At 30.5% G+C, this 26,840-nt stretch overlaps 1 protein-coding gene across 1 annotated transcript; it reads left to right on the top strand.

The window, feature by feature from the left end:
- Positions 1 to 1,899: 1,899 nt before the first annotated feature.
- Positions 1,900 to 25,205, top strand: LOC141530584 (uncharacterized). Its single transcript, XM_074247772.1, has 2 exons — positions 1,900 to 3,763; positions 23,684 to 25,205. The coding sequence occupies exons 1-2, from the start codon at positions 2,479 to 2,481 to the stop codon at positions 24,046 to 24,048; spliced, it is 1,650 nt and encodes a 549-aa protein (XP_074103873.1). The 5' UTR covers positions 1,900 to 2,478; the 3' UTR covers positions 24,049 to 25,205.
- The last annotated feature ends 1,635 nt before the right edge of the window (positions 25,206 to 26,840 follow it).

Below are 26,840 nucleotides of genomic sequence, written 5' to 3' on the forward strand. Positions count from 1 at the left end.
AAGCACCCGATACGTCAGCTTTAGTTGGCAACAAAAGGGATGAAATCTCAGAATTAGTCGAATAAGTGCGGTTGCACACACACACACACACCTCACCGCACATCCTCTCTTTTGAGCATTGCCCGATGCATATCCGCCAACTCACATGCTTTGCCTGTAAATTGTTAATTTTTTTTCCCTCTTCAATGGACGATGACGGATAAGAGTATATATAGCTCAACTTTTAATTTGTGGCGTATATTATATACTTAAATTTTTTGAAATCCCGCCCCAGAAAGGATAATCAGTGGTGCAGTAGGGCAGCTGCACTAAAAAATACCCTTCATTCATTCATTCATTCATTCATCATTATGGCTAACTCATACAATATACTTTGTTGTTTTTCATCAAAACAAACTTTTTTCAATGTGATACACTCAATATGTAATAAATATGCTATGTCGTAAACTATAGTTTCTATTATTATACTATTATAATTTTTAAACCTTGAGTTATATTTTTCATTCATATTCAATACAATAATATACTTTTCTATATTATATTGCTGCAGAATTGTTATATTTTAATATATAACAATTCTTCAATATATATGCCTTTTGACGTGAAGAAAAACATGATTATTTACATTAGTTTTTACAAGAAAAATTAGAAAGATAATTCTATTTTTGAGAAATTATTTTAGTGTTTATGACAGCTCCTTAGACATCAATCAACCAAATTTTGACATCTAGTGGGTATTAATACAATAAATATTTTACATTTTCATTAAAATATGCAGTAAAAGATTTTATATATATATATATATATATATATATATATATATATATATATATATATATATATATATATATATATGGCAAAATAAGTAGATTTAAAAATTTGAACACATAGGATATTGTATATTTTTGAGGCTGTAACCTGTAGGACCTGGTTAAATAATATCGGTGGATGATACATGCTAAATGCCGGCAAGATCAAAGCATCAAAGCACACCGACGGAATCCGGTGGCCAAGGTATCATAATAATTTGCCGAGACTCGCGCCTCTTTGTATTAGGATAGTGAAGCCGCCGGCCTTAAAAAGACCATCACTCGTCTTCTCAGCCACTGACGCTAAATTGAAGCTAAAAGGACTCTAAAAACGTTTTACTGTTTTTACTGATCTCTTATATCTGTATATAATACACACGTATTTTTCATTTTTTATTTTTTATTTTTTTCCCCTCTCCTCATCTATATATCTATATATAATATTATAATACTCTTTGATCATTTGAACAGACACCCTCTTATTCATTGTTCAAAACAACAAATTATATATTACTTTTTCTCTATTTTATACCAAATTCACTAACTCAAAATTTTTTAAAAAGTGCCTTTTTGACATTTTAAAATCAAAATATAACACATATAATAGGTATGAAATTTACTTTTGGATAAAAAGAAACAATTTCTACATGATTTTATAAATACTGTAATAGTGAAAAAAAAAAAAAAAAAAAAAAAAAAATCATTATAACGATTCCGATCGATTTCTTGAGTGAGGATTTACAATATGTCAAAGTTTGATTAGTAGTTCTTTAAGACAGTAACTATGTCTCGTAAAAATGCTATTGAACGATACAGTCAAGCCAGGAATATCAGAAAGAGTATCAGGTTGAAAGAGTGTCGTCATTTTCCTGTCGGAGTTGTGTTAGTGTTGGGTATTGGATTTACAAAGGGGAGGTTACTAAAGTAGTAACGCCCTCCAGGAGGCAGAACTTACCTTTGCGAAAACATTTGATGTATGCCGGCTAGCCCCTCTATCTCGCGGTGATACTTTGAGCTGGGGTAGGCGTAAGCACTCCACTGGAAGCGGTACCGGTTCAAACCGTTTTGAGTCACTGGCTTGAGCTGGCGTGTGTGCTTCAACAACCGGCTTGATACTATTTTTTCGGATTCACATTCATTACTTATTACTTAGAATAATCTCTATCTATTCATACTCTGATAAGTGATTCACTCTTACAATATCAACACAGTATTTATTCTATTCTATTATTTTTTATAAGTGATATGTGGATATATGATACATTCATTATTGATTACGTAACGTGTGTGTTTATTTGTGTTTATTGATTTATCATTTTTCTTGATAGTATTATTACATTTAAATGAAAAACATAAATTTTGGAGTAAAACAATATTTCGACTAATTATTTGTTAATTTTTCTTATTATATTTATAAAATGGTTTATTGTTATTGTTGTTGTTAATCTAAATTGTGTTACCATGAATATATTATAAAAAAATTAAAGAAAAGAGGATGAAAATGAATGATAAAGTTTGTTGGTGACGTTGCTGAAAAGTTTTATCAATTATATATAATTGATCAGTGTAAGATTGTTTTAGTTATAACTTATAACAATAAAATATTGTATGATAACGCGGTGAAACGTAACTTAGTAAGCGACGGTAAACGTAACCTGAATGCACCTATATGACTCTTGTAAACGTAGACATATATCATCAGCCGGCGGGATTATTCGGAGTGAGCATGTGCACAACCGAAATGACCGAAGGCTACAGCATGTCACCATCAACGGCTTCTTCAAGTGGCACTAATCCTGGGTGTATTGGATCACCAATAAACAGAATAACACCCTTAAAAAATTCACCAGGAAGAGCGCGAGAGCCTCGCGATGATCTTGATGACGATGATGAAATATCAGTTGGTTGTCCAAGCCCCATGACTCTGGTTGTCTCTGCAGGGACTCCGATAAAGGACGAGCAGAATGAACGGTTGACACCTGTCTCCTCCGAGGAACAAAAATATTGTGAAAGATTGTCATCACCCAGGAGTTACGCCGACGACGATGAAAGCTACTTGAAGAAGGAAGACGATTATAATAATATGAGTGTTACCACGTCACTCACCAAAAGGATTTCGTCCTCATCCAGACGGACCAGTTTTAAAGAAGAAGAGGACGGTGATAATAACAGCGAGAGACCGGAAAGTGCTCCGACCGATGACTATTTTAAGCCTCTAAAAAAACTCAAAATGGTTCAGCCTGTTCAACCCTCCGATGACGAGGATGATCGGGACACCAATGAACACGGTGTCAAATCTTTCAGTATTATTGACATACTCTCTCATCGGCCAAAAGCTAAAATTGTCAGGCCTTGGGACTCTACTGAATCCTCAAATAATCATCACAGACACCAACAACTTCAAGAACAACACCAACACCAACAGCAGCAGCAGCAGCAGCAGCAGCAGCAGCAGCAGCAACAGCAACAGCAACAACACCAACAACAACAACAACAACAACAACAACAACAACAATCGCTTCAACATCTTCATCACCATCCTCATCACCATGCGTTGGCTCATTCGTCCCCGCGAGATTTATCGCTGATGACCATGTCCCTGGCTTCCATGTCGAGTTCGATGAGCGAACCACCTCTCAGCAGTTCATCCTCTTCAGGGAGAAGTTCTGTTTCGGATTCGGGAAGTCCTGATCCACATGCTCACCATCATCTGCACCATCATCATCACCAGCATCACTCGTCGATACACCATGGGTTACATCATCCGGGGATTCATCATCCTGGAATACAGCATCAGCTTAAGAGAAAATCTAGCCATCAACACCAACAGCAGCACCAGCAGCAGGCCAGTCAGAGCAGTCATCACGGGAAGAGAAATACTGGGCAGGGTAGCCCCCTGGATGCTCTTTTTCAAATGACCAGCAAAACTTTTGATGCTGGCGAACACAGTCAAGGTAAGAACAATACTCTATTATTTTTTTTTTTTTTTATAAATATTATCAACATCAACAACTGTACAAACTATCATTCTACATAAACATAGGTGTGAATAATGATGAACTTATGTTTGTAAATAGTTGGAATAATATTTGAACAATAATGGAGCAATACTTTCGACTGGTATTAGCAACAGAAATATAAAATGTTGTATTGGTTGATAGTTGATGATGCATATATAACTCTTGTTACTGAATAAAGTACATGAGTCTTGGTTGTTGGTGCATGTCGTAAGCGTTAAAGAGAGCCTGTCAGTTTAAAACATCATTCACTGTTTTACAATTTATGAAAACGCTAATTAACTGTGATATAGTGGAAAATTATTGTGAGATAGTTAGACGCCAAAGAGTAATCCTTCTATCTCTATAATATATGATAATAATGGAAAATAATAATAACGCCTTTAGAGATTGTACACTACAGATATATATATATATATATATATATATATATAATGCATTAAAAGTGCATGAGATATGCCTGCATTTTTATTATTTATAAATAATATACTTTATTTATTACCTCGTTAACATTAACGATTGTAAATTATAAAATATATACATATAGGAGAATATTTAGAAAAAAAAAAAAATATTAAAACCATTAAAGAGAGAATAAATAATATTTAAACTAAAAGATAACAACGTCTATTTTGCTCGTAAAAATGGATTTTTTTTTGACAAACATTTTAAAATAATTGCGTTAAACACACAATCGTGTTACCCGGGATTTAACTGATCCGTATAAAAAGTACCTAAGGGCTTGAGGAATGGGATAATGATCCTCGTAAAATTTCATATTTTCGGTTATTCTTTTAACCTGGGATACGTCTGGTATACTATACAGTATATCTTCAGCATTAGTTTCCACTTTATTTTTATCTTTTTGGTGGTAAACAAAAATTTTTTCCGTATTACGTTAGGGATATGCCCTATACAAGTTTTACAATTCTCATCCCAAATTATTTTGTAGTTGTGTTATTGACAATAAATATTACTTAATAGTATTTACAACGGGTATAAAACGCTCAAAAGTTTTACTGGAGAGAAAAAAAAAAAAAAACATTCTTGAAATTTTAGTTAATAATTTACACTACAGGCTAGACCACTATAAACACCGTACATTTGTAATTGATTTTATTGTTGTACTTTATTCAGAGCGGAGTGATACATTTATTTGCTTGTTTTTTATTTACTTGTTATTCTTTTTTGTTTCAAAAGTAATCGTGGTCGTAGTTTGTCAACTTTCACAATTGTAATGTACAACAATAATTCTTTATATATATATATATATATATATACACTTTAATAACTAAACTAAATTAAATATTTATGGTTGTATATAATATAAATGTATATCTAGGCAAAATTATATATACTTATTAAAGGTATCAATTATTTAACAAACAACAAGATCGATAAGTAATTATATATATATATATATATATATATATATATATATATATATATATATATATATATATATATATATACGTGAAGATTAATAATTAAATAATAAATAACTCAATAGAAAATTAAGTATAAAAAGTTAGCGAATCATCTACCTGTGATTGATGTACTATTATTATTTATATAATTGATTATTTGCTATATCAACACTTTACATATATTAATATTCACTGAAAGAGATATACCGGGTAATATAAAAGTTACCGAGAATATCTCTTGCTTTATACAAATATGCCTGTATAAGTGTTTGTGTATGATGAGTTAATTATAACGATTTTATACCGGTATATAAGCAGAGTCTAATAATATCAGTGCATTGTACCCATTTATTAAACTAATAAAAAATTATAATACGTACATCATTTATGAGTTTTATATATGAGAAAAACAACTCCACATTATTAATAACTAGAAAAAAAGATTTAAAAAATCAATTCAAACTTGAGAAAAAGTAGATAATAGACACGGTAAAATCATAAAGAACATCAATACACATAACACATTTATTGGAATAATTTATTACTCATATATAATATTACGTTACGCATATGTTCGATATTTTAACATATAGCGTGATATAAATTTGACAGAAACGCGTATTTTAAATATTTTTTTAAAAACTTCCGAGGAATATATATCGACAAGAGAAAATTCGAGGGCTTCCGTATAGGTATTGGTTCGACATTGCGTGAATGAGGCGACGGCGTCTGCTGCACTCCATTATGAGGATCCGGTTCTCCACGCTTGCATCAAGATTGCACAAGACGTAACGTATGTAAAACGGCATATCAAACATACTGTCTTATGAACGAACAAAAATATAAAAGTAGAAAAAAAAATTCAGTCAAGTGTGCAACAATATATAAAAAATTGACAATGTCAAAAACGCAACATAGTCCAATTTATATTTATAAATTTAAGATGTACATAGATAAATGAATGATAATGAACCTCGGATTAATTAATCAATTGCGTGACAAAATAATAATTGTACACATAAGCATAAAAAAATAATAAAATCGCGTGTTTATTGTACCGTGATTTTAAAAGGTCTCTTATTTATAAAAAATAATAAATTTTTTTTTAATAATAATTCAAACTAAATGTAACATTGTTGTAAAAAAGTAATTGTCAAAGTTATAGCATTGAGATTTATCGTTTAAATAAAATAATATACTTGGTAATGAGATGTATAAAAATCTATAAATGTATTAATGTATATGTATTACGGTACGGATATGTATATAAGCTACTCGATGAGAAAAGATAATATACAACTCATTTGTTGTATGTATATTTTTATTTTCGATTATGCCATCGAATTGCAATCGAATTACCGTCAATAATATTGAATGGAATAATGCGCAAAATATTATTCAATACGTGTTCGATTATCGGTAGAGACTGGTAGATATCTGATCTGTAAGTAGAAGGGGAATTGAGATTCAAATTAGATTAGGTAGCTGAGCTGATGGCACACAGTAGCCTCACGTACTTGCAATTTACTTTTGATTACTGTGCTCCCTATATCCTAATACCGCAGCTCTGTCGGCATCTTCTTTTATTCTTTGGTAATGATAATATTCACTTGAGAAAATATTATCCTTATCCTTATCCTTCATACAGATACAAATCCCATCAAAATCAATCGATAAATTACAATACCATTTAACATTTATTTTATTATTTTTTAATTTAATAGAATTAAAACAACTAATTGTCGATGGAATTTATGAAAGCGGGCACACGTCTCGCTCCATAACATTCACCAAAAAACAACTACTTAACTCGATTTTACTTTCCGGGTTTGTATCCTTTTCTATCTATATATTTCAAGTATTACCAGTATTAAACTGACACTCGTATCGGTATTTATCTGAAAAACACTCTGTAAAATATGGGACAGCAAAAAAAAGCTTTACAAAATAATATAACTAATACCGAGATAGAAGGAAATAAGTATACAAGTAGGTAGATATATATATATATATATATATATATATAAAGCGGGTCTAGTTTAGTTGGGCACACTTCGCTCGAGATGTTGTGACATTTTACCGTATAAACAAAACATCACTCGTAAAATAACGTACCAGTGGCCTTAAAAAAACCTGGAAAAAAAGGAGAAAAAAAAAAAACAGAGTTTTTACTCGATATATACAACTTGGGCTCCCGCTGTTCAAAAGTGACCCGTCTCAAACTTTTATTCGTATACTACTCACACACAGACACACATAAACCGTAGACACATGTCAATAAGACCCTTGTTATATTTATTATATACGTTTCACCAAAAATTATCCCTAATGTCCTTTAAAGTAAAAACAATAATTGCAACGTCAACTCATCATCGTTATAAACTCCCATCAATCAATATATAAAAAATATATATATATATATATATATATCAAAACTTTTTGCAATCATTTTTAAAGTTTTAAACAATAATAATGATGACAGCGATCAGTTTTATTGCAAAACTTTTTACTTTAACTTTTAAATAAGCTTAATTTAATCCGAATTTAAAGAAAAAAAAAAAAAGTTTATTGATATAATTTGTCAAAAGGAAATAAATCCAAGAGTTTTATTCGAAAAGCGAGTGATGGAAATGCATTGGCTGATAATGATGATGATGATAGTGGTGGTAGAAGTGTACCTATTGCGGGAAATAATTCTCAATTTGTTGTAAATCTTAGGAGAGCTCACTAAGTCGTATTTATGTTGAGTAACACGGACCGTCGGATTTATATTGGATGGTGAAGGAAGATTTATAGGAGCAATCGGTCTCACTTTGTCCATGATCTGCTTCTCGATGGTAGTCTGTGTGTCTCTCCAATCGGGATACGGGATGGTTATTTTTTTTTTGCTCCAGCACAACTCGGTCCTTGTTCCTTCTCTCGTTTAACTGGGCATTAATACCTTTCTCAATCACGACACGAGACGACACAAGACGACACAAGACGACACGGTACGATGAAAAGTATCATCGGCGGTGGTAGTAGTTGAAAAGACGACCACAGGCAGTTTCGAAATAACTCCCGTGTAGTGCATAACCAAATAAAAGGGAACGATGTTAAATGGTATGCTACATTATATCTTATATGTATCATTACGGTCTTTTATTTGACGGCAATAAGTTATCAACAGACCAAGAGCAATAATTCCGGGAGGGGCTTCCATCTCCCCTGCCCCTTTCAAGACTTTAAGACAAATAGAAATAAATTTGATAAGGATTATTTGGTAATAGCTCTCTTGGTGGTTGTCTTTGTCGCCTTTATTTTTATCTCAAATAATACTTATTTTTATTTATTTATTATCTTATTATCTTATTGTTTTTTTTTTTTTTTTTTTTTTTTTTTTTTTAAATAATTTACAGAGTAATGAAAAAATAAATAAAATAACAATTAAACAAAACGCATAAATTTCAATGAGCATTAAGCATTATTAAGCATTAAAGATTCAGATGAGAATCAGGGATAGAATACTATATGTATAGGGATAATGCCGATTATTCTCTTACCACACCGACACTGACTTGTTACATGCAAATCAACAATAATAATATATGGATGTATATGTTGAGAATTAAGTAGTAGGCCACACCACGAGTGTGTCTATGTATACACGTCAGACATCAGACATCACACACCGGCACCATCACCAGTAACAACTAACAACACAAGCACCGGCTGAGCTTTTAGATGGTGCTAATTGCTGACAGTAAAAGAAAAACTCTTAAAGCATATAATATACCCATCAGAATATATATATATATATATATATATATATATATATATATATATATATATATATATATATATATATGTGTGTGTGTGTGTGTGTGTGTGTGTGTGTGTGTGTGTGTTAGGTTGGTGAGTAATACCACGGCGTGTGCGTGTTCACAAAAATGAAGACACTTGTAACACTTTTTTTTTTTTTTTTTTTTTTTTTTAATTTTAATTTTTTTTTTTTTTTTTTTGTTTGTTATTACCGTCAGGATATATTCACACATTTGTATATTCTCAATATACACCTCTCGTGTATATTGTATATTATATTTTATATTTTATATATAAATATAAATATACATTGTAATGAAACAGGTGAATTACAAGTACAAATTCTTATCATCACTGTAATAAAATTATGCTAATTAATATTTTTACGAGTATTTAAATGTAAATGTAGGTATAATTATATTAAAAAAGCCATAAAACACTACATTATCATTATTGTTAATTATTTTCGTTGGGTAAACATTTTTTTTTTTACAGTTATTTAAATATTTTTCAACAATTTCTTGATTCTTGAAAGTTTAATATAATTTTTATTATCGAGAATAATTTTATTTTTGTACCAACGTCATTTAATATTTCATGATTATAATTAGTCAAATAGTGTGTGTTCGGTGAAGCGATAAGGAGGAAGCGAGTATTTGATTTTATCAAGATTAATTGGATCATCATACTTTGAATGAATATATAAACTTTAAAATAGTTTTTGTGTGTAAATAGTTGAAATTAACGAATGAAAAGGTGTCAAACAATAAATAACAAATAATAAAATGTGAAATGACAGTAAAGAGACAATAACAACGTAACGATAATGATGAAACAAAAAAGTATAGAGAGAGAAAGTATAGAGCTTGAGTTGGACAGGAGTGATTGTGAGTGAAAGAGGCCCGTGCCAAGTCCGGCTTAGCTTGGCTGATGATGATGATGATGATGATGATGATGATGATGATGATGATGATGATGATGATGATGATGATGATGATGATGCTGATGGTTTGCTATTGCCATTGCTGTTGATGTTGTGCTGAACAGATGAGAGCAGGCTGGTTAACCCGCGTCGTTAACTGTTCAACCTCTCAAGTTTCCCTTCTCCTTAGTTTATCTGGTGATATTATTATTTTATAATAATTTTACTGGTAAACGACCGGCGACCAGTTATTCTATAATTTACCCAAACTATCTACGTCAAAAGATTTAATTAATTAATTTATTTATTTATTATTAAATGTCAATCATAGATAATATATTGTATGTATAATTGAACTAATGAGAAAATGAGAAGGTTAACGAGATTCGGTCAGCATTATCATGGTATTATGATATCATGTTAACGAAAAATCTATGTAGATATTTTAGGTCTACATGAATATCCAACGACGAGATATAGAGATATAGAGTTATGGAGCAATCCGTAATCAGCAGTAACGGGTATCAGCAGTATGGATCATATTTCACCCCATATTATCCATCTCTCAAATTGGAATAAGACCAAAAACACAAACAGCTTGCTGGTGGATGTGCTATCGAGTATATTACCAATAGGAGTATTATACCTCGATGATCGTAACTGAACGAGCAAGGAAGAGGAAGACCATCACGATAAGAGAGTAAGAGAATTTAGTAGTAAAGCTCAGTTTGGCATACAACTATATACGCCACACACACGATCCTCATTATATCAAAAGCATCGTGCAGTCTGCAGCATAGAGAAACCAATACTAACAAGTATATACGTATATTATATATATATATATATATATATATATATATATATATATATATATATATATATTATACACACTCCATCTATAAATCCGATCGTTAGTTACCCTTGGCGTGTTCTTTCGATATTCATTTTCAAATTATATTTATTATTATACATAGACTATGTTCTTTCTGGTGCTGCATTTTTAATACTATTATTATTATTATTATTATTATTATTAATATTAATATTTTATTGTACAACTTGTATGATAATCAATCGAATTCAGTGTAATTTTGGTCTTCAATAACAATTACTATTAGTTGTAGTGTCGGATGACAATGATAGTTAATATATTTATTAGTGTAATGCGACATATGACATATATTATTTTATCTTGTAGTAGTTAAAAGATTTACGTTTCTGAAATAGGTGTAATGATTTTAATGATTGTAATGGTTATGGTGGGACTATACACTGTATTCTGTCATTAATCCTGACGTCGAAAACGACCAAAGACTTCCGGCTTATTCGTTAACGTGACAACGCAAGCCAACTACTCGAGCAAGCAACAGAGAACAGGCCATATACTCTGTTACTAACGTGACAACCTATCACTATACCACCTATACAAATGTATATCGATCCATTTAATGTGTGTGTGTGTGTGTTTAACATATATCTACATATTCAGTAATGGTTACTCTACTAAATAGTACTATATGTATATATCTAGTGGTGGTGGTTGTTTGTTGTTTGTTGGGTCGTGGGTGAAAGACCTGCGCGTGGAAAATGAGCATCACGCTACTTTGGTTTATATATAGGTGATACTAACCCATAGCCTTGCATGAGTCGTTGATACACGACACGACATATCAAGGTTTCCTGGCTCCTGATGAAAAGTTAACTCGGGAATGCCAGGGCAAATCGGTCGGAAAATGGGAAAACGCGGTGAGCGAGCTACGAGGTGACAAATGATAAACGCCAAAAGACCCACCGAGACTTTACGATCTCCACGACAAAGATCACCAATCTCTTTCTCCTCTATCCCTGCTGATGCTTTTAACTGGGGGTGTGTGATGCTAAGAAAAAAAAGAACACCTATATATATATATATATATATATATATATATATATATATATATATATATATATATATATATATATACACACTTGGTATTTGGTACTTGTATAACTATACTTACTCTATACCATCAGTATTAAGGTTATATAATAGGCAGAGGGAAGGATATAAGAACATTGTATAATCTATAGACTAAAACACTGTAACAGCCAACAGGCATAAAGAATAACTTTTAAACAGCTAAACTTTAAATTGGATAGATGAGACAGAGAATTAAAATTTTAAAAACTTTTCATCCTTATCATCTGATGCTACAATAATTCACTCAGTATGTCTTATTAACCTTAATCATTACTAACCGTGTGGCAATCTTTTTGAGTGACAATAAATTTAACACTGAAACTATGATAATTATTTTTCCGCGTCAATTGACGTAATCGCATCAGTTAATCGAGGATAAAAAAAAAAAAAAAAAAAAAAATTCAAATTCCGCTGTTCAAAACCCTTGTTCTTTTTTGATAGTATGTTGCCCTCACCCTAATATCTGCTGCTGTTATATCTTTGGCAAATATAATAATGTATAAACGTGTCGACATACCTAGGACTTTATTTACCGCGAATAAAATCCGTAATAGGAGTAGCAAAAGCAATATTCCAAGCTGAAAGGGAGGATCGGAGAAAAATAAGGAACCCAACTACTCCAAACTTTAACACCAACCATCGAACCTAGGTCTTCATAAATTGCTCCATTTATTTAACGGGCTATTCTGTGTCCAAGGCACATTGTTGTCATCATGTTTGTGTTTTCTCTTTTCTCACCAGTCGAGCTTTTATTCAGCACAAGACTAATAGAGGGTTCACCAGTTAAGGGTATAGAGTGTGATAGCAGTTTATTGTTAAATCCAAACCCCCATCCACAGCATATTGAGACAAATTTCACCCACCGCTGATGCACATTTTCACCGGAACGAATAATCTCTCTTCTCCTTGCACGTTGCTCCGTTGATACTTGAGGAGACTATCCGTTTATCGACCGCGAAACTCCCGCTATAACATGTCTATGTTCGCTATATAAATGCAATAAAACGGAAAATTGTTAAATTCTCAAGAAATAATTAAACAGACTCTCTTGCTCTTGTCTACACAGTTATTATCATCATCATAATTGTTTTTATTAAGTTTTTCTCGTAGTTTAAACTTTTAATACACTTTGAATAATAAAATTTTTTATATCTTCAATTTATTTATTTAATAATTCCCAGTATAAATAACTTTTAACTACTATGAATTGTAGTTTTAGTCAATGATTGATATCATTAGAGCCTACAGAGAACAGAACAAATTGTTTTTGTCACCCTAAAATCACGCCCCATTGTCAAGAGTCACACACACACACACACACACACACACACACGCGCGCGCGCGCGCGCGCGCGAGTGTTATATATATTGTATACGAAGTAGGGATAGAAGAAGGGGATAATAGATATTATCCAAGGGTGTAAAGCATACACTAACCGAGCTTCGTAAATTTAGTGGATAGAGGATATATTATATAGGTTTAAGGATCTATCTATCTGTCTGTATAATTCGGAATAATTCGTTGGTTGGTTCTGCTTTACAATCGATTTACTTTTTAATTTTAAACAGCTTGAATACAATAAGCCGCCGCCCTATTTTTATTACATAAAAACTAAAAAATATTTTAAAAAAACACCTGCATCCCCCGCGACGTATTTTTTATTTATTTTTATTAATGTCGGCATAACTAATTATTCCTTGAATTGAGATAAATAAATTTAAAAAATTTACAGTACATTGTATTAAAATAACAATATTTAGTGTATATATAATGGAAAAAAAAAAAAAAGAGTAAATAAGAAAGTGTTCTGCATTGAATCATAAGCGACAGTCCTTTGAGCGGTACTTTTGAACTATAGTTATCTTTTGTACGCCATCTGGTTAGTATTTTCAAGTACCATAATTATAATTAACTTTTTTTTTTGTTAAACGCGGTGTAAAAAGATATAAATACCACATGATATATTATAGAGTATCGTCCCAATAATAATAAAAAAACATATTCAACTATTGTTATTTGTAATAAAGTCATTAAATATATATATATATATATATATATATATATATATATATATATATATATATATATATATATATATATAACTTGCATAGTATTTCAGTTAATTATCGGTGAGTAACATATATATGTATATATAATTAATGACCAAGAGTACATAAATTTGACAAGTTTGACAGGAGCTATTCTCATGATAATGATAGTAAATAATACACACATTGTAATACGGGAGCACGCGTAAATACACGCGTGATACGCGTACGACCTTTCGCGACTATTTCAACTAAAATTCCTTGCGAGCCCGTTGAAATTAAACCGTTTGCCACATTCTCCAGTCTGACGACAGATTTGTAATCTCAAATTCTGTCGCCCCCTCGTAAACTTTAAATAAAACTATATAATGTATATATTAATTATTCTTTCGTCGTATTAAATCAAATATAAATAAATAAAATTAACAAATTTGTGATTATTCGAAGAAAAAAAAAAAATTAAAAAATAAAGAATTAGACGCGGGTGTGAGTATATATACCCTATAGGGTGATCAGTCATTTGGAAATTGACACCTGATAGATATTATTGTATCTTAATCGATGATGAGCGCATCTCCCCCCTTGGAAGATTACTTGATTCGTTCCAGACAAAAATAATACATGTACGTTTAAAAGTCACCCTCTTAAATTAAAAAAAAAAAAAAAAAAACTATACTGTCTATGGCATAATAATAAAATAATAAAAACAACAACATTCATTAATTATATAAAACGATTGAGATGTTTACACTCTTTTATACTCGATTATCACAGATTATAATTTTTTTTATTGTTGTTGTTTTTTTGTGAGCAAATCTAATTAACAATAGTAAATACATTATTAGTAATTGTGTAATAAAATGAGATGTTCAATCAAGTGATAAGTTGTTTCACCGGGATTTATATCGTTCCCTTATTTTTCTATTTGTCATGGATTTTCTCTCCTCTGCATCTGCGCTACCCGCTACCCGCTATCTATCTATCTATCTAACTATCTATCTATATATATATATATATATATATATATATATATATATATATATATATATATATATATATATATACTAATTTCAATTATATGCGCGACTACAGATTAATCTTACGGAAGACCGGGAATTATTTCGTCATGCTTGAATCACAGGTGGCAACAATACCTATTACCAGCTCAATCATTTGTTCTACTATTATTGTTTTTTTAATATTTTTTTTTCTTCGCCTATCCTCTCTCACCTCGATGATTTATTTATTTTCATTAATTCTCTTTACACTTTACCTAGCTTAACTCACACCGCGGTGTATTTTATAGCCAATAAAAAATACCTAAAAAATAAAAAAAAATAAATAATAGGCAGCTACTACTACAACTACCATCATCGACCAAGTGACACCCCCCAATAGTTAAACACTTTATCCGTATATTATTATGATATAATATTTAATTAAACCATACATTGGAGAATAGTTTGTCTATAACACATAAGGCGAAGGTAATTTGTTGTTAATTATTTCTCACGGCCATTCAATTTTCCTTGTATCAAAATTTAAATACAAATTAATGTTGAGGTACCGGGTGCCGGAGTATCTCTGATTGGCCAGTCAGCAAGTCAGCCAGTCAGCCAGTCAGCCAGTCACGTAGGGTTCTTACTGCATTAATAGATCCAATAGAAATAATAGATGTAAAATGAGCGACACCAGGTGCTATCATCGTTTTATAAAACTTTAACATTTTATTGATATTGGACTTTGTATATTATTGTAGATTATGAATTGTAATACGTATATGTACATGTATATATTGTACGGCTTTAGGTATATAATAATGATCCACAGCATTTATTGTATTATTATTATAACGTAGTTAATAGATATATACACACCTTGGGAAGCTAACTGAATGCGAATAATAAATATTATATTGAAGCAGTATATATCCGCATGCACTCAATCCACACATCAAAGTTAAATTCTAACACAAATACCTATACTCAACAAAACACAATAAGTGTGAAAATACAGTAAGCTAGTAAAGAGGTATAGACGTTCAATCAGACGTAAAATCATGTCACTTTGTTAGTACAGGCTATTTTCATTATTAAAACCTGATATTGTTTATACAGCTGCACCCTATAAAATCTCACGTGAATAAATATTATTCTTTTTATTATAATTAATTTGTCGGTGTGATTAGTTAAAAATGTCATATCCACAGTGTTGATGATGATGATGATGATAATAAAATAAAGATGAAGAATTAGCTGCACAGTGGATTTATTGGTTTTTTTAACTGAAAAATAACACGATCCTCAAAGAGTAATTGAGCGTCTGTTACTGCTGTTACTTCTGTAACTGCTGTAATGAGTAAAAGGAAAGAAATAAGCACACGAGAATTAGTTGGTGGATGCAAAACGTTCCTCACTTAAAGCATAAATTGGTACACGCACGTGTACCTCGCTCAGCTCAGAGATCCACACTTGTGTCAGTTGCTATTTAAATAAGTCTATCTATGTTGGATGCTTCCAACTTCCACCCAGTTTAAAGAAATAAGAAAAAAAAAGAAATATTATGGCTGCAGACAAAAGTAACAGCTTGCGTTATTAATTCGTATATCGTCACACTAATTCCAATTACTAATCTCAAAATTTAAGGGTCTACACCAGGAGTATCTTTTGTTTAGAGATTTAGTTAAGTAAAGGTCTGGAATTATTATTATCTATGGGCGGTGGAGCATCAAAAATTAGGAATACCGGCACAGGTGCATTTATATTTCACCTTTCAATGTTCTTAAACTTATCCCATGTAATTTAAGAATTATCTTAACCATTATTTTTTACTATCTTTTTATCTCTCTACCAATATCGATAGTTATTATGACGCCTTTTGTTTCCATCGGGTATTAGAGCAGTAGCCTTGTCATTAGAGAAGAGCCCCCGCTCTCTCTCTCTCTCTCTCTCTCTCTCTCTCTCTCTCTCTCTCTCTCTCTCTCTCTCTCTCTCTCTCTCTCTCTCTCTCTCTCTCTCTCTCTCTCTCTCTCTCTCTCTCTCTCTACTACCAAGCAATTTGGGAAGTGGAGTTTCCGAATTTTGGGTTTCATTTTTTTATTTATGTTTTGCCAACTCACTTGTTGACTGGCTTTTTCTTTGTTCTAAACAATCCGTCTTCGTGTCATTTTTTTTTCGATTTATTTTTTGGTCTCTCTTGAAATGGAGCAGAAAAATATATATTGTCGTTGATGTGATTCCGGGTGGCTTATAAATATAATATCTTGTATTACTCTGAACGTGTGACACAACAAATGTGAGGTGATGAGAAAAATCTGTCTACTAAATTAAAATTAAAGCTATAAAAAATTATAAGAATATTTTTAAATTAAAATTTTATTGATAATTAAACTGGATAAACAAAAAAAATAAAAAAGCCCGGAAATATTAAATATTTATAAGTAATGTAAAAAAAAGTAACGTTATTATTGTTGTATATTATGGATATAAGTTGTTAATCTGAGGTGTGAATGAATGTTTCTGTCAGGCGGGTTATTATCTATATATATATATATATATATATATATATATATATATATATATATATATATATATATATATTAGGGTGGGTCAAAAAAATCGAATAATTTATTTTTGATTTTATACTCTGAAAAATAGGTTCGTAGACACCTAAAAAGAATTCTCTCCAAGTATAAGCTCTTAATTATAACGGGAAGGTCCTCCGCTTTGCGGGTTTCTATTTTTTTCGAATAATCAGATAAAAAAATTTATATCTCGCTTCCAACTGCTTGGAAAAATATTCCGTGGCATAGATTTTGTGAGAAATTGAATGCTTTACAAAAAGGTCTCTTATGACTTTTTCAAAAACTCAACCGATTAAAAGATATTCATAGTTGAAGTTTGGCTATTTTAAGGAAAATATTCGTTTTTATTATGAATTTTATAAGTCGATGAAAATAAATTATTTCGGATTGCGGAACTCATGATTTTGTAGGAAATTTACTGCTCTACAAAAATGGTCTCTTATGATTTTTTGATTAAGTGAAGCCGTTACGAGATATTCATCGTCAAACATTAACGAATATCAATATTTCCAGTTTTTGATCAATAATTCGATAAATTTTAATTTAAACTATGAGTTTCAGGAAAATTTACATAAATTTGAGTTTCGATCGATAAAGAAATGTTATAATAAGTTAGATAAAGAATTATTGGAATTATCATTGATTTTCCTTGGAGAAATGCCTCAAGAAAAGATTTCTTTCAAACGTCCTGGTGCTGTTCATCATGCTAGATGGATGGCTAAGGCCATTTATAGTTTGAAAATGTATCTATTCAGAGATGAAATCAAACTCTCTCAGAAAGAATTGCATGGTCTTCGTCATTTCTGTATTTTTATAGTCACATTGTATTTAAAAGCTTGGTTTTCATCAACTTCTGCAACAACTGCTGCTTATCATGACTTGCAGTTTATGAAAAATTTATTGGAGTACAAACATATCAATCCTTTGATTTCTTCAGCTACGTGTGAAAAAATGATTTCGCACTTATGGTATTTGAGCGATGAACTTGCCATTTTATCACTGTTTGACGATGGCGTTCCATTAGAAGTAAAAAAAGTATTGTTGAAGCTGTTAATACTCGTGAAGGTACAGATTCTAAAGCTAAAAGATTTGTAATTGCTAAAAAGATTTGAATTCATTGGCGCAGAGAACTCTGAGTGACTTTGTGTCTAAAAAGTCATTAAATCTTTTCAAAATCTTCGATCTACCGTATGAATTTCTTGATGTCGATGTTGAATTATGGCCTACTAATGAGAGTTATCTCGAAAATAAAGAATACTTTCAACAACTAAAAGTTGTCAATGATTCAGCAGAGCGAGCTGTTGCATTAGTCAGTGAATATAATCAATGCTTGACAAAAATGAAGAACAATTCCAGTACTTATTGCAAGTTGTCAAAGAACATCAAAAACATTCCCAAATTGTAATAAGAGAAATTATTTATAGTAATAGCGTACTGTTATGTTAAAAATATAGACAATTATATTGCAATTGATAATTCAATAAAAAATTTATCTATAAAAAAGTTAAATACTGGTTGTTTCTCACTTGATTCAATACTTTTCATATTAAATTTGACAAAGAAATATGTCATTCACTTCAAATTAAACTAATCATTGGCTATATGTCGAAAAAAATGCTCTAATTTCTTGTTTTAATGCAATCAAACAAGCTCAAGACTGAAAACAATATTAAAAAAATTGTTTATAACATTTCTTTATCGATCGAAACTCAAATTTATGTAAATTTTCCTGAAACTCATAGTTTAAATTAAAATTTATCGAATTATTGATCAAAAACTGGAAATATTGATATTCGTTAATGTTTGACGATGAATATCTCGTAACGGCTTCACTTAATCAAAAAATCATAAGAGACCATTTTTGTAGAGCAGTAAATTTCCTACAAAATCATGAGTTCCGCAATCCGAAATAATTTTTTTCATCGACTTATAAAATTCATAATAAAAACGAATATTTTCCTTAAAATAGCCAAACTTCAACTATGAATATCTTTTAATCGGTTGAGTTTTTGAAAAAGTCATAAGAGACCTTTTTGTAAAGCATTCAATTTCTCACAAAATCTATGCCACGGAATATTTTTCCAAGCAGTTGGAAGCGAGATATAAATTTTTTTATCTGATTATTCGAAAAAAATAGAAACCCGCAAAGCGGAGGACCTTCCCGTTATAATTAAGAGCTTATACTTGGAGAGAATTCTTTTTAGGTGTCTACGAACCTATTTTTCAGAGTATAAAATCAAAAATAAATTATTCGATTTTTTTGACCCACCCTTATATATATATATATATATATATATATATATATATATATATATATATATATATATATATATATATATATGTGTGTTTTGTATGATAAACGTCGTGTTATATTATATTATCCTCTTTGGGTTTTAAATCAATGTATCTTTGTGGTCGAGGTATTTGGGAAAATTCATTTGAAATATATGTGTATGTGTATATTCAGGAGTTGAGTGAGAGACTTAGAGATTTCTTTGGTGCTAAGTAAGCGACAAAGACCACCCATTTGAGTGGTAGTACCTGCTCGTAGTAATCGTCTTGGTATATTTTTCATCAGTTACCTCGGCACCTTTATAATCTATACTCTATACCCATTACCCAGGTTATTCGTATATGTGTTGAGAGTTATATACACATATAATATAATATAATATAATATATAATATAATACGATGAGCCAGGTGGTACACTCGAACTTCTTTCTGGCGCGTCACGGCAACTCTTAATGAAGACGAATCTTGTTCGAAATGGCCGCCAAATCCGCTTCCTGCCTCTCGCCCCAGTTTAATTCAATTCACCGTACTGATAAGAATAACTTGTATTTATCTCTGACATTCTGTTAACTTTTTTTAACAATCTCCAATGATTTAATGCAATTAACATATTTATTTCAATTTATTTCATAATCGTACACGCGGTAGGTCTTGTAAGTTTATTTTATTTTTATTTTTATTTTTATTTTTATCCTCAACTCAACAATATTTTTTAAAAATCAAACAGAGAGTTATTTTACATAAATTTGTTTTATATAGAAGTAACCCATTGCTTTATACTGTAAAGGTATTTACAGTATATGTATAGACGACAGAGTATTACAAATATACATATATCGACCGAGATAATATACAAGGGGTTAAGTTCTTTTTTTTTTTTTTTTTTTTTTTTATTATACACTCAAAAAGGTATCCATAACATTATAGTCTAGTTTATTACTACGTATTGATTGTCATAGAACTCTACTCAGTTAAAAACTAAAATAACCCAAGATATACCTATAATAATCAAATAAAGTTTGAACAAGACTAGTTGATGATTAAACAAATGTTGTCGTTATTTTTATTTGTATTATTATAATAGAATAATAAAGTTATAAAGTTATTATAAAGACGTTATAGTAGAATCGTCGTCTGGCGCAAATCATGACAATAAATCTCTGCCTTGGTATGCCCGCAAGGCTAAACGACTAAATAAGTGTTCTAATTTCAAAATTACCCGCTAAACGATTTGTGGCCCGGCAGAAAATAAATCGTTGACATGTGGCTAAACCCCGTTTGTTGATTCCGAACTTTAAATTAGTAGACGGGACATAATATCTCTTGTCTCTTGGGATTATTTCGACTCTCATCCAGATAGTTATTATACTTATAGTGGATACTCCCAATTTTTGTCCATGTTGTATCAACCTTCACCAGCAGAGTTTTAAAGAGACAAATGGATCTTTTTTCTTTCCTCTTTTATTTTCTCCGACCACACTTATATTACTGGAAGGACTTTACTGACTGACATTGATTTTTTATTAACATGTGTGCTGTCTGACTGACACACTGACAAATACCACGATAATCATTATATCTAATTTAAACTTTGTTTAATAATACAGATCTAGTTAATCATTTTTTTAGTTGTCACGGTACACTTAAAAAAAAAATAAATTCTATTTAGCTATGTATGATGTATTTTACAGTGGTAAAAGTTATGCATCGGTGATGAGAGGCTTAAATACGTTTAGTCCGTTACTTTAACGTATATATGGATGATATAAGTTATGACCGATTATATTTTCTTGTGGTCGCGCACTATTGAGCGATTACACGAGATCAAAAGACCGAAGAAAACTAACGAGAAATCCGTTAGTAAATTATTATGATAATGCAACTAACCAATTGAAATAAAAAAAAATAATAATTATTGATATATGGGGACTGCTAGAGGACAAACTATATATATGCACCGTATTATCGTATCAAAAATAAAAATTGTTAATTATTGTAAAGTTAGTTAAATAATTTTATTTCATGAGTTTTTTTTTTTTTTTTTTTTTTTTTTTTTTTTTTTTAATCAATATAAGATGAAAGGTATTAAAAAAATGTATACAGTATTTTAATGGAATTAGTATTTAACGTGATGAACAGAAGATTAACAAGTGTGGATGAGAAAAAGAGGAAATAAAAGGAAATAAAAGAGTAGTGCTACGGAGTTATGGAATGATGCGCCAGAGAGCGGTAAATTCGTGAACATCAAACGAATTAAATCTCGACAGAGAGTCGACCGCAGAAACTAATATCTCAGCGCCTCTCTGTCTCATCTCCTCATATTCTCATCTCCTATCTGTTATTCACTTCTTTATTTTTCTTACTCTTTTCTTAAATACAGAATAGAGCTCAAAATGAAGAATATAGTGTTTAATGATGTCCTGCGCTGTACTTGCTGCATATTATTCCTTACATTAATCATCACCGTAGGCTGTAGTAGCCAATAAGTCGCTTCTCAGCTCCTCTTTTTCCTCTTTTTCCTTTTTTTCCTCTATAATATAACATTTTAACTATATTTTCTTTTGTAACTTGTAGCTAATGCTGATAGTTATTTAATCCTGTTGCGTTTTCACCTGTAACAATAGTTCAATAAAACTTAAGAAAAAAAAATAATGCTGGATATTAAAGATTATAATTAGTGATGGAGATTAAGTTTTTCCGTGTTCGGTATCACTGTCCTTACTTTGTCGATCCCTTTACTAGGTTATTGCATATACATTGCTGGTGACATTTTTCTGCTTACTCATTATAACCTCATTATCCGGTCATCGTTATTAACTAGTATAATAATATGATACTGCATTATACAAAAAAATCTTACCAATTATTAATGCATACTATACATCTCTCGATAGTTATAGTTGTCTTTTATTCAATGAAAATTTTATCAAATACCGCAAAAAAATTTTTTTTTTTTTTTTTTTTTTTTTTTTTTTTTTAATAAAAAAAAATTTCCATGACTACCGCTCTATGTCGAATTAAATCATGTTATAAAACAGTATGGGAGGGATAATAGAATACAAAAAAAAAGGGAAATAAACTAGTTTAAGATGAGGCTGCGTCATCGGGATTTGTATTTATTATCATTATGATAAATATGGTGAAGAGGCTGATGATGATGAGAGAAAGGTTGATTTCGTGGGACATTAGCTTAATATTAGATTGAATTTTTGGAGAGGATTGTACTTGGGTTACGCAGGTGTGACCGACGGCGGTGGCCTTTGATCCTTCTCATCCGTCTCACAGTACATATAGTTGAATCGCGGGTGAAATAGACACTTTTCTGGACTGTTTCTAGCAACTGGTAACTAATAACTGGTAAAACTTGCAGCTCTGAGCTCACAGCTTTGACCTTCCGTACTTAAAACTCCAACAGAGTTACGTTAAGTTAAGTTGTTGTATACCAATCATCGTCATTATCATTATCGTCATTATTATGACTGCAACAGTGTTGTATGTTATATAACATAGTTGTAACTGACGATTTGCAAATATTTTAAAAATTAAACAGTACAATTTATATGAGAGGAGAGTAGAAAAGAGTTGGTTAAAGTTGATGGTCGGTGGTTGATGATGCCGATGCCGCGGCATGTGTCTTTGAAATTTTTATTGTATATATATATATACGTTTGGTGTGGAACGAAAGGGCATTACATATAAATATAAATATATATTTTGTGACTTTTATTGCACAACAACTATTACTGATGTTAATAATATTATTTATAGTATTAAATGCTGTCGGTAAAATATTTATTTGATTTATTTTAATGGTTTCAGAGCAAGCGAATCACCTGAATCTGTTCAACAATAGACAGCAGCCGAAGAAGAAGCGCAAAAGTCGGACGGCCTTCACAAATCAGCAGATATTTGAACTAGAGAAACGTTTTCTCTATCAAAAGTACTTGAGTCCGGCGGATCGGGATGAAATAGCCGCTCAATTGGGTTTAAGTAACGCTCAGGTGATAACGTGGTTCCAAAATAGGCGAGCCAAACTTAAAAGAGACCTCGAGGAGTTGAAGAAAGACGTACAAACTGTTAATCCTCTTCTTGTAGCTCAACATAAAACATTTTTGGAGAATGCCCAGGACCTTGGAATACTTAAGAAAAGGCCATTACCCAGTTCCATCGACGATAAGTCATAGAATACATTCGTATATAGTGATGTAGATGATACCGACACACAACACACAGAAACCAGCGTGACAAAAACGATACACGGTGATTTTTTTTTTATTTTATTATTTCGATTAATCATATTATATCGTTGTATATTCAATTGGTGGTGTTCATGATAACAAACAAAATAATAATATTCCCTTTAACGAGAACAAAGTCTATATACATACACTAGTTATTATTATTTAAAACCAGTCACGCTAATTCTCTCTCTCTCTCTCTCTCTCTCTCTCTCTCTCTCTCTCTCTCTCTCTCTCTCTCTCTCTCTCTCTCTCTCTCAACATAAGTATTAGTGACTCTTATTCTATTATTATTATTTTTTTTTTTATCTATTGTATTATAATGTATTTATTGTTGAAATTTTTTTTTTTAATTTATGGTATTTTAACGACAATTTAGATAATAATAATAATAAATTATTAGCTTTCATATATATTAATAATAATATAATAAACATAAATGATGATAATGTATACACTTAAATATATATTAAGAATAACATTGAGATAATTGTGCGTTGAGTAGTTTTGTCTCATGCGTGCGATATATGTACATATTTTGTAAATATAATAAGTCACAAAAAGTATATCATGTTTACTTATTAAAAATATTTAAATATGAAAAGTAAAAAAAATTTTATTGTATACTTTTACTGATTAGTAAAATCCAGAGTTAAGATTCCTCTATATACATAGATAATATATATGTGTCGTGTAATATATAAATATAAATAATTAAAATGAAAAGTGATTGTAAATGAGTTTAATAATAAAAAGATGATAAACATTTGAATTATGGGACACTGCAATATATCCTATTAATAATAATAATAATAATAATAATAATAATAATAATAATAATAATAATTAATAATAATAATAATTGTATTTATAATTATAATTAGGGAAGCTTTACGAATTTTTTTTTTTTTTTATAATCAAGTGTTTAGAAAGAATTATTAATTAAAAAAAACTCAAAATAAAAATAATATTAATAATAATTTATAGAGTAAGCGTTTAGAGGATTATCCGCTAAAAACGCTTTCATATAAATAAAAGATTATTGTATACTTATAAATAAAATATAGGCTGAGGACTAGAGACTTATCTAGAAGTGTATAGTGATTTAAAATAAATGGTGATATTATTAAAAAGATATTAAACGTTTATATATTTATTTATTACTATTATTAGTTTTCTTAAAAGATATTTTAGCGTGTGTGCTGATAAGTTTCTTTGAATAATTAAAACTGCAATTCGAAATGGTTTTAAACTCGTTACTCATTCAACGTTGCGGCCAAACAGAGTTATGAGATCTGGATACCGTCATAACGAAATGTCGACGCCGCTGACATAACATATGCACCGGAAGGTCGTAACCCGAATACGCAAAATCATTATTACATGGTGTATATATTCGTAAATAATATTTATGTTTTTATAAATAACTCGTTGTTATAAATTCTAAATTCAAATTTATTAAAAAATAATTTATTTTAGTGTATTAAATATTTTTTGGTGATATGGTAGTTTATAAGCAGCATCACTAAAACCGAAGATGATACCATATATGAACCAGTAACCGAGGTAGCTTCTACCGCCCTGTAATTCAAACGCCGCTGCATCCAAATAAAGGATAAGGATTCCTAATGGCGATCATCATCACCGACAATTTTATCCTTATACATCAATAACCAATCTTATATATTATACTTAATATTTTATGCTGTAAATATTTCCCAATCATTACCACCATTACATTTATTTCAATTTATTTTATTTAATTTTTAATATTACGATATTAGTCACACGTAAGTTAATTATTAATTTTATCTCTTCAAGTAATAAATACTTGAAAAAAAAAAAAAAAAAAAAAAAAACAAGTCTGTATACTTGCAAACACTTTGAAGAAAGTATTCGGTCATAAGGATGATGATGGATAATTTAAATTTGAGGGTGTGGAAATTCTTCGGATGCACATTACATAATTATACTTGTGTATACACAATAAAATTCTATATAGTTACAACTTATAACGCACAAGGTAAGTTGCATAAAAATGAATATTTAATGGATTACATTTCTTATTAACACAATATATATACACTAGTCACAAAAATTAAGGGATATAAAAAAAATTCCAAATTTTTTGGTGATTTTCAGCGACCTGTAACTCCGAGGAAAATGATCGCACAGAAAAAAAAAAAAAAGCAAATTGTAGCTCCAAGTGTCTAGTTTTTAGATATGACCATGAAAATTTTTGTCATCGTCAGGTCTGGAGAAATCCTAAGAAAACTACTGAAAAAAAATTTTTCGAAATTTTTTTCGTCTTAAAAAGGTCTACGGGCTTCAAAAAAATTTTTTCGATTGTTTCGTTTAAAAGTACTTTTAGTAAATTTAATACCCTTTAATTTGACGTAATCAAAAGCCTGTACGATAATTTGCCGCGGAGTTATCGTCAATCAAAGCAAAAAAGTTTTTTTGACTTTGGAAATCAATAACTCTGGAAATAATGACCGTATAGGAAATCGAAGGAGGGTTTTGAAAACTACACAATATTCTCTATAAGAAAACGTAAACCGCTTTTGAAGAAAAAATTTTTTTGAATTGAAAACTCGGACTGAAAAAAGACAAAAATTCGCATAATTAAGGATATTTGGATAACTTGGTATAACTTTGGATAAAATGGATGAACGAAGGATATCGTTGGTAATTTTTAACTTCAAAGTGTCCCCTAAAATCCCTAAGAAATTCAAAGC

This window comes from Cotesia typhae, unplaced genomic scaffold (genome assembly GCF_013202065.1).
Source record: "Cotesia typhae breed Kobodo isofemale line unplaced genomic scaffold, CoteBio_Ctyphae contig_5, whole genome shotgun sequence".
NCBI classification, from domain to species: domain Eukaryota; kingdom Metazoa; phylum Arthropoda; class Insecta; order Hymenoptera; family Braconidae; genus Cotesia; species Cotesia typhae.